Source organism: Plecotus auritus (genome assembly GCF_963455305.1).
Source record: "Plecotus auritus genome assembly, chromosome: 2".
Lineage (NCBI taxonomy): Eukaryota > Metazoa > Chordata > Mammalia > Chiroptera > Vespertilionidae > Plecotus > Plecotus auritus.
The window spans coordinates 186062211-186072234 of record NC_137771.1 but is presented as its reverse complement, the minus strand read 5'-3'; the positions used below and the strand labels follow the sequence as shown (position 1 = coordinate 186072234).

At 47.7% G+C, this 10024-nt stretch overlaps 1 protein-coding gene across 7 annotated transcripts in view; it reads right to left on the bottom strand.

Moving 5' to 3' along the window:
- Window positions 1-226: 226 nt before the first annotated feature.
- MCF2L2 (MCF.2 cell line derived transforming sequence-like 2) overlaps window positions 227-10024 on the bottom strand; it is a 204964-nt gene continuing 195166 nt past the window's right edge. For 6 of the 7 annotated variants that reach the window (XM_080653993.1, XM_080653995.1, XM_080653996.1 and 3 more), the window contains 3 exons: window positions 9520-9608; window positions 8994-9126; window positions 227-1071 (listed from right to left, as the gene is read on the bottom strand). In XM_080653993.1, the coding sequence (XP_080510119.1) occupies window positions 9022-9126; window positions 9520-9608 (194 nt within the window). In that variant the 3' untranslated portion in view covers window positions 227-1071; window positions 8994-9021. Of the gene's footprint in view, window positions 1072-8407; window positions 8479-8993; window positions 9127-9519; window positions 9609-10024 lie in introns of those variants that run through there. The other variant, XM_080653994.1, reaches the window with a different exon arrangement.

Sequence of the window (10024 nt, the reverse complement as noted above, 5' to 3'; positions counted from 1 at the left end):
AGATCAATACAACACAGAGGGGTGTGTGTGTGTGTGTGTGTGTGTGTGTGTGTGTGTGTGTGACAATTCATCCCATAACAATGGTCTGTCTTGTTAGATGTTCTGGTGCACTTAAGAAGACGGTTGCTGGAAGGGGCCCTGGCCCTGAGCGGGTCTGCTAGGGCTGGCCGGTAGTGTGTGGGTGCTTGACTTCACACAGGAAACATCTCACATCGTGAGTCCAGGTGAATTTTAGAGGACGTTTATTAAGGTAGGGACAGTGAAACAAGGAAGGGCCGAGGACAGAAGAGGCAACAGGAGAGGACCAGGTGGGGAAATGAGCCCAGGCTGGGCTGCTGCGGCTCACTGAGAAGTCAGAGAAAGGGGGCCTCAGAGACAGGGTCAGGGGGTAAGCCTGGATGAGCTTCCGCTGCCCATTGCTCCCCTGGTTGCAAGTCCCAGAGGGACCCTTAGAGTTTAGGAGATCCGTGCCTGTGGGGATAGAAGCAGAGGGGAGAAGAAGGGGAAAGAAATGTTTTTCTTTAAATTTCAGGTTAGATTTTGCCTTGTGAACTCAGCTCTCTCATGAGTTCAAGAAAAGTTGTGGATTTGTGTATTTTCCAGATTTTTAAAAATCTTGCAAGTGTGGAGATAGTACCCCTTCCAGCTTTCTACATCTCAAGCAGAAGATATTTTAACAGCAGCATGGAGTTCCAATTTATGTCAGAAGAATACTTTATTAACCAGCTTTTTATTATTTAATATTATATCTGTTATCCATTGTTGCTTAACAAATGACCCCAGAACTTAGCAGCTTAAACCAAACATTTCTTATCCATGATCCCCTGGTAATGAATTCACAAGCAGCTTAGCTGGGTTCTTCTGGCTCTGGGTCTCTCATGAGGTTTCAGCCAAGGAATCAGCTGGAGCTGAAGCCGCCGGAAGGCCTGGCTGGGGCTGGAGAGCTCACCTCCCGGGTGGCTCATTCACGCGGCTATGGGCGGGCGAGGGGCTTCAGTTCCTGCGTGTGGGTCTCGTCATGGGGCAGCTTCAGTGTCTTCTCAACACGGTAGCTGGCTTCTTCCACGGTGACTAATTCAAGAGGCAGAATGAGGAAGAAGGCAAAATGCTTTTTATAACCCAGTCTTGAAAGTCTGTTACCATCGCTTCCACCACATTCTATTGATCAGAGTCACTGCTACTGCCCACACTCAAAGGGAGGAGTACCATCTGGGGATGAATTTTAACACTACCACAGACATTTAGGTTGTTCCCCATCTTCCGCTACCTGCTTTCCCATTAAGAGCAATGTGAAAACAAACACCTGTCTATCTATATCTTTGTTGATTTGTTTACTATTAAAATAAATTCTTAGAAGTGGAATTGCTAGATCAAATCATATACGTATTTTAAATTTTGATAGCCATTGCAAATTGTTTCCTAAAATCTAGTACTAATTTACAGCCTCACCAGTGGTGTATGACAGTATTGGTTTTGTTATAGTCTCTCCAATACTGGAGGTTATCAAAGTTTTAAATGTTGGACTGTCTGTTAATGAAAAAAGATTATCTTATTGTCTTGCTGCTTTTTGTATATTTATTGGATTTTAAATTTCTTTCCTGTGTATATTCATGTCTTTTGCCCATTTCTTTTTCTATTGCTGTTATTATCTATATATATAAAAGGCTAATATACAAAGTGCCCCCTCGGGAGTTTGACCAGGAGAACAGGAGTTTGATCGATCGCTATGACGTGCACTGACCCCCAGGAGGCGGCACAGAACATGGTGGGAGACCAGCAGCAGTGGGGTGCTGAGGAAGTGAGGGAAGGAGGAGGCGGGGAGGTGGGGAACCTGATCGGCCCTAATTGCCAGCCAGGCCTAGGAAGCCTACCCGTGCATGAATTTCATGCACCAGGCCTCTAGTTGTTACTGATTTGTAAAAGCTCTTTATGTACCAAGGAAATAGTCAGAGCCATATGTTTTAAAACGTATTATGGCCCTGACCAGGTGGTTCAGTTGGTTGGAGAGTTGTCCTTTGCACCAAAATGTTGCGGGTTTGATCCCCTGCCAGGGCACATGCCTACGTTACAGGTTCAGTCCTTGGTTGGGGCATGTACAGGAGGCAACAGATCGAAGGATCAATGCCTCTCTCTCACTCTCTCCCCACCACCTTCCTCTCTCTCTTAAACAAAAACAACAAATAAACATCCTCAGGTGAGGTTTAAGAAAATGTATTTATGATTTGACTTTTTGTTCTTTTTTCTACGTATAAGTTTTTGCTTCTTACATAGCCTAATTCATCAAAATTTTCTTTTAGTTTTCTTACAGTTTTTGTCTGGAAAGACTTTACCCTATTCAACATTATATTTTAAATGCTTTGACTTTCATGATTCCTTTAAGTCACATATTTGAACAATATGAATTATATTGAGGGCTGAGGTAAACACCATTTTTTCCACATTGCTATACAGGGATCCCAGCAACACTTTCACACATAATTTACCTTTTTTGTTGTTGTTGTTCAGAACTCATTTGAAATGCCTCTTTCCATACTCTAAACTCTGGGATGTATTTGGGTTCCATTTCAAGATTTTTATACTCTGTTCCTCTTATGTTTGTTTATTCCCATAGCACAGTAAGTCCTCACTTAATGTTAGAAATAGGTTCTTGGAAACTGCAACTTTATTTTACCAGAGGCTTATTGATATAAAAAAGAGTTAAGTCCCTATGACATATTTCTGGTTACAAAAACATCACAAAACTTCTAATAAAGACCCCCAAATACTTCTAATATTAAAGATTAAGATAAATGTGAACTATACATACATTTAAGAAAGATGAATAAAAACATCACAAAACTTCTAAATAAAGACTCCAAATACTTCTAATGTTAAAGATTAAGATAAATGTGAACTATACATACATTTAAGAAAGATGAATAAAAACATCACAAAACTTCTAAATAAAGAACCCCAAATACTTCTAATGTTAAAGATTAAGATAAATGTGAACTATACATACATTTAAGAAAGATGAATAAAAACAAGGAAGGTAATTATTTTCCAACCCGTTTCTTCCAGTTCAGGGTGGAGAGGGAGCTGGAGCCTACCCCTGCAGCTCAGGGTGCAAGGCAGGAGCCAGCCCTGGACAGGACGCTCTTCCACCGCAGGGCACACTCATACACACCTGTACTCACTCAGACTGGGGCAACTTAATATGTTTTTATTGATTTTAGAGAGAGAGGAACATTGATGAGAGAGAGAAACATCAATTGGCTGCCTCCTGCCTGGGCCCTAACAGGGAATCAAACCAGCATGGGACAAGGCTCAACCAACTGAGCCATACCAGCCAGGGCCTGGGACAATTTAGATAGCTCACCTCATGTGCAAATCTTTGGGATGGGGAGGAGACCAGAGTACCTAGAGAAAACCCACACAGACATGGGAGAACATGTAGACTCCATACAAACAGTGGCCCCGGGGCAGGAATTGATTTTTTTTTTAACAACATCAGTGAAACAACATTGAATGAAACATTGTTTGAGGACCCGCTGTATGTGTTCTCTGGCAAATTAAAATATTATGATATAAACCTATAGCTTTTGCTACTTTAATAGCCATATTCAAAAATTTAACCATAAATAAAAACTGTTAGCAGATTAAAGATGCAATTGATATTTTATAGAGAATCAGTGAAATTGTGTTTTATAAAGCTTTCTATCCTCATCTGACAATAAACTTGAACTCAAGGGCACTTCATACATGATGAAGGAGTAAGCAATGCTAATGTGGTAATTGGAATCCTGGGTAGGAGTTGGGAGACCTGGATTCTAGTCCCTGCTCTGCTGCGGGCTGGCTGGGTGATACTGACACATAGTAATAAAATCACAGGTGGGCAATGTCCTCCTCGCTACACTCCCAGCCCTTCTGGTAGCTGTTGTGGCCATGCAACTAGGCTTTCACTAAAGGAATAGAAGGTGCGTGCCGTTTGTGGAGGGCGGGCCTTCCAACATTGCACGTGTCATCGGCCAAGTTCTCCCCGCTTGCTGCGAGTGGAAATCAGACCCTCTCAGACTTGCTTTTGACTCTGCAGCCAAGGACAATGTTCTAGGGCAGTGGTTGGCAAACTCATTAGTCAACAGAGCCAAATATTAACAGTACAAGGACTGAAATTTCTTTTGAGAGCCAAATTTTTTAAACTTAAACTTCTTCTAACGCCACTTCTTCAAAATAGACTCGCCCAGGCCGTGGTATTTTGTGGAAGAGCCACACTCAAGGGGCCAAAGAGCCGCATGTGGCTCGCAAGCCGCGGTTTGCTGACCACTGTTCTAGGGGAATGGTGGGAAAACCAGAAGGAAGGAACCTGGGACACCAGATGACAGGGTGGGGCCACGCGGCCTGCATACCCAACCAGGGCTGTTTCATGAGAAAGGATATTCTTTCAGTCACTATATTGCTTGATCTTTTTGTTACAACAGCTTAACCTTTCCCTTTACCAATACACACGGGATATTATAGTCCACAAAGAAAAGGGTTCAAATGAGCTTGGGAGATGATGAGTTTAACTAAAGTATACACACTTCCTTTCTGCAAGCATTCTTAGATCCTTTAATCTAGTTGGAACCAACTGAGAGAGGAACAGACTATGTCATGTTTTAAAAATGTATTTATTATTAGATAATTTTGTTGCTAAACTCTTACACTCTTCTGCCTATTCTACAAAATGTGTTCTGGGAAATGCTGGTGTAGAGAATCTATGTTTCTAATTATTTCCTAATGCACGGCTGGTGTTTAGTGTGGACGCAGACGCCTGCCACGTTTTACAGATCCAGCGCCACTTTCAGCGCAACTGCTTCAGCCAAAGCCCTCGCATTTGGGGTGACGCCTCAGCGACCTGTTGAACTCTGGGTCCCTCTAGTGGGCAACAGGCAACATTGTAAAGCCACGGATGGTTTGAACAGGTCGTGAAAGGAGGCTGGAGGATTTTATCGGGTGGGTTTGGATTCTTTTCCATTTATTTAAATGGAAAAATGACCCAAACTTCATTCACAGAGGAGCCACCTCCCCCGCCTTTACGAAGTTATTTCCTGAGTGAGCAGTGTGTCCAGGCCCTGAGGCAGGGAATGCAGTGTCTGCTGGGGACCTGCTGTGTATCTGGCCTGGTGTTTCGAGAATTATTCCACTGTTCCCGTCCCACCCCACAGTCCACCACGAGCCCAGTTTTCTCTCAGAGGACATCTGCAAGCAGAGTAGCAATGTGGGGCATGGACAGGGAGGCCGAATGGAAGGCCAGAGAGGACCACCCAGAGCACCTGGGAGGCATCTGGGAATACCAGCCACGAGGCCTGGCATCGCACTGGCTCCTCTGGCCGCCCCCCTGGGATGTGAGGTTTGTGGAGAGGGTCTTCCTGTGGGGCCAGGGGTTCGGGCACTTTGTGCTCAGCCAGCACCGTCAAGTATGGCCATTTTCAAAGATTCAGAAAACAACAACGGTCCAAAGAATGGAAAAAGCTTTGAGCTGTGTTTCTGTAATCAGTGGCTGGCTAGTCAGTGAAAAAGGTTTTTCAGAGGATCCAAGTGATGTGTTTCCTGACTGTTCTAATAGTCAGAACCCTGAGGATTCTTCTGTCCCGCTCTGGTTTTACAGATCCTCATTGAGAAACGCATATCTTGTGATTGATAATGGGAGAGGCCAAAGCAGAGAAGTCTGCTGAGAAACCTGCATCAAGACTGCCTGTAAGAAGTGTGAAAACATGCCAGCATAGATTATACTCTCTTGTGACTTGGTAGACATGTCCAGTGCTGTTCCTGCAGCAAAAGGCGCTGTGTGCTTTAAAAAATCCCAATCTGTGACAATAGGGTGCTGAAGGCCTGGTGGGGGGGGAGAGCGGGGCTGGAGGGGCTAAGTGGGGGAGAAGGAGGACATATGTAATACTTTCAACAATAAGAATTATTTTTAAAAATCCCAATCTGTGGATTCACGATTGCTCTGCAGAACCTCCCTGAGACCCTGCAGTGGCTCTCCTGTGCCTCCTCTGCAGCTGACCTCACCTGTGAGTCACCTCTGACCTCATCTCAAGTCACAGCTGGCTGGTCTCAACCCACCTCCTTCCCTGCAGATGTTTTAAGAAACAGGAACCAAAAGGTGGAGGAAGGTGGGACTCACCTCCAAGGGTACATGGGAAGGAGTGGCTGGACCAATGAGAAAGCCAGGAAGCAGCTGAAGAACTCCAGGAAGGGCAAGTCAGAGGGCCTTGCAAACTGTGGCTGGGGCAGTAAGATCAGGGAGAGCACTGGCTCCTGATGTTACTTCCTATTCTCTTGCAGTCTGGCTGTGAGGCCTCAATGAGGCTGCATCTGTCAGCACCAGGTAATGGCAACACCTTTGTGAGCCGGGTCAGTCCATCCTGCCTGCTGTGCGTGGCGTGCCTCTGTGCCTGTGCACCACCAGGCTGCCCTTCACTCGGAGAAAAACGCCTTGGAGGACCCAGCTCAGATGTCACCCCTTCCCTGACCACTGGATCAGCGGCAGCGTTCTGAGCCCTCAGAGCATCACACTGTATTGTGCTGATCTGCTTCCATATCTGTCTCCCCGCCTGGACTGAGCGCTTCTCACTCATCATCACACCTCCCTGGTCTCGCTGGTGCAGCGCCTCCTTAGAACAGGGGTGCTCAGGAAATGCCGTAGGTGTTGAGTAAAATGAGTGAATACATACATACATACATACATACATACATACATACATGTTTTAATGGTGAAAATGGAACAATGTGTGTTGGAAAATAATGCAGATAAAAAGAAATAAAATTTCCTATGGATTTGGGAAGAACTTTATTTTATTGTGCAAATAATAAATATTGTCTACAAATCTGAAACACACTCAAGAAAGATACTCTGTTGTCAGGAAAGGGGGCATGAGGGGGCGGGCACAACATAGCTTAACTTTTTGAAAAATGTCAAAGAACACTCTGCAGGACAATGGTGCCTACAGCCCCTCCTTGAGTGGCCTGTCCCTCCTTGAGTGGCCTGTCCCTTAGCCTCTGCCCTTTGCTGGCCACACAGTCAAAGGGCTTTTTTTATGAGCAAAGAGAGTCACTTATTTTTGTTTTTCTTAAATCTAAGTGATATTCTTGAGCCTCACAGGAAACACTCCTGCCCGTATTTGTTACCCACCCCATTCCAGAAACAAACCAAGGGACTGAAGACTCGGCCAAATCTCATGTCCAGCGAAAAGTTAAAATCACATCACCCTAACAATTCCAAAACTAACTAAATCCAAAACTAAAACTAACTAAATAACTCCAGAGCCCCGTGTGCTGGGGTTAGCGGTGATTTCTTAGCTTCGGGCCTATGCTTCTGTTCTCTGCTTTGTGGTACGGGCCACTCGCCATGCCTCCTTCACCAGCTAGCTGCTCCCTGTCCGGTTCAGCCCATAGGCAGACTGATCAGAGGCTAGAGGAGGAAAGGGGGTCAGCTCCTTCCCATGTGCCTGGGTTCCCATGGCATCCCCTGGCCACTGGTCTTCACCCTGAGAGCTGTGGTGGCTCCCTCAACCCCTCCACACCAGCCTCATCGCAGCCCTTCAGAGGCAGCAGCAACAGCGGGGAGCACCCCTCCTCTGCACCCAGCTCCTAGGACCTGTCCCATCAGGCAGGACCTTCTCCTCGGAGGGGAACCCCAGCCTGGTGGGGCCACCTCCAATCCTTCCCTTTGTTCCCTCAGCTCTTGAGGGGAGAGCTGCTTCTTGCAGTTAGACTCTCCATAACATCTCATTATCACTTTTGGTTTTCTCTTAAAAATCTCTACCAGTTGAATAATATTATTTATATTAAATTCTCTCTTAAAAGAACCGGTATGGTGTCTCTCTGTTGATTGGATCCTGACTGGCAAATTCTAAAGAAAACAATTATGAAAATAAAATGAGTAAAAATACAGAACAGAAAAAAAATTTTAAATGGCAAAGACATAGCTGAAAAGAAATAACTAAGAAAATGAAATAATTTAAAACAAAATAACTAAAAAACCTAAATGACAAAAATGTAAAAGTAAAAAACCCGGAACCCCAAATAATTAAACAACTGTGAACATAAGTCACTTTAAAACTAAATAACTAGGAGGAAACCCTAAAATAACTAAAAACATTTTACTCTAAAAAGTATGTCAAATAACTAATTTGGAAATACAATTCCTAAAACGAAATAACTATAAGTAACTGAAAATGAGTAACTAAAAAAACGAATCTTTAAAATGAAATCATTATAAACAGGTAACTTTAAAGCTATGACATTAAATAACTGTAAAACTAAAAACTAACTAATAAAACAAAAAATAAATTAATTCGTCGGGTGGAGCGGCTCAGGTCCTCCAGCTCAGAGGAGCGGTTCTCCACGGCCCCCGCCCCCCGCCCCCCCCCCCCGTACCCCCACTCCGGGAGGAACGTGGGAACATCTGAAGGCATTTTGGGATCGTCCTAGTTTGGGTCAGTGGGTGCCGGGCACCTGCGGGGAGAGGAGAGGCCAGGGAAGCTGCTAAACATGCACAGCGCACAGGGCAAGCCTCGTGGCGAACCCCGGGAAACCCTGGGCTGCCCATTTCCTTAGCAAACGTCTCCGCCGAGTCCGCGCCGAGCCCCGCGCCCGCGCAGGCGCCTGTGGAGCGGCGCCCGCTTCTCCGTGGGCGGGGCCTGGGCGGCGCCCGAGTCCCCGGGAAGGCGGCCCTGGCGCCCCGGCTAGGGAGGCGGGTCCGCGGGCTCCGAGGCCGCTCAGCTGAGGACGGCCTGGGGCGGCTCTGCTGAGCCAGGAGGCGCGGCTGTCTGGAAGGAGTGCCAGTGTTCTGGGGAGCCCCCCCCGCCCCCCCCCCCCCCCGGCAGCCCGCCCTCGCTGCTTCTGCCCAGACATTGGTCATCTCCCCCGCAGGGGCGAGACCCCCCAGCGCTCTCCACAGTTCTGTCCATTGCCCTGAAATTCCAAGAAGAAAGCCAGAGAAGCACTGGCTAATACATTCGCGTACCCACCTTTCTTCCTCGTTCACATTCACGTGTCCTAATCGTCACCTCCTTTTTCTCCCTGGATGCGTTCTCCCGTGTCCAGAGCAGACTTGGGGGAACAGGTGTCATAACTGTCGTCCAACTGGAAAAGTCCCGAGAGCTGGAAGGGCGGGGGCAGGGGTGCACCCTCAGAGTCTGCTGGGGTGCCAGGCCAGGCCCACGCGCGGATTCCCCCTGGCAGAGCGGGTGCACCCTGGCTCGCCCACCCCGGATCGCCCACGGGGCCACTCAGGGTCCTGACAGGCGTCCCCTCACTACCTCCAGAAACCAGCGCGTTGCTAAAGAGCCGGTGGGGGGGCGGGGGGGCGCGCTGGGCTGGGAGGTCTGAGCCCCTTTGCAGAGGCAGTGGCCTCAGCTTCCCGGACTAGGCCAGGTCCTTAAAGGGTAGAGTCAAGGAAAGGAGGGCGAGGGGGTGGGAGAGGAAGAGGAGGCCGGGGAAGCTGCTGAACAGGAATGAGGGAGAATGGGCAAGAGGTGACAGGAAATAAATTACACCCAGAGCGCTGCTCTCCTTCTCCATATCTTCTGCCCCTTCACCTTCTTCAAAGGTTTCCGCGGAGATGCACGCCCTGCTGGAGCAGCCTGGGGGAAGAAGGGGAGAACGTGGGCGGGCTGTTGGGGGCTGTTGGGGAGAGGGTGGGAGAGGGTGGGAGAGGGTGGGAGGGCCCTGCTGCCAGGGAGGGGCAGCGCCTGTCCCAGGAGCCCATTCTCCCACCTCTAACCCCTACCCTCCCGGGGCGCACTGCTTCCCCTGGGTGGGGAGGGGTGGGTCTGTGATCTCCAGGTTCCCCTTTCCAGCTCTGAATTCTGTAACTGTGACTGAGAAGTCGTGTCCACGCGCTGCTCATAGCCCCACCTCCTGTTCTCCCAGAAAACAAACAAACAAAACGCTCTCACCTTTTCTGTGCTTGACTACCTCTCCACCCGCCTCCCTTTCTTGCTCTTATTTCTCTCCCCTGGTGACTGCCCATTTCCTTAGCAGCCGCTGCCAATGTCAC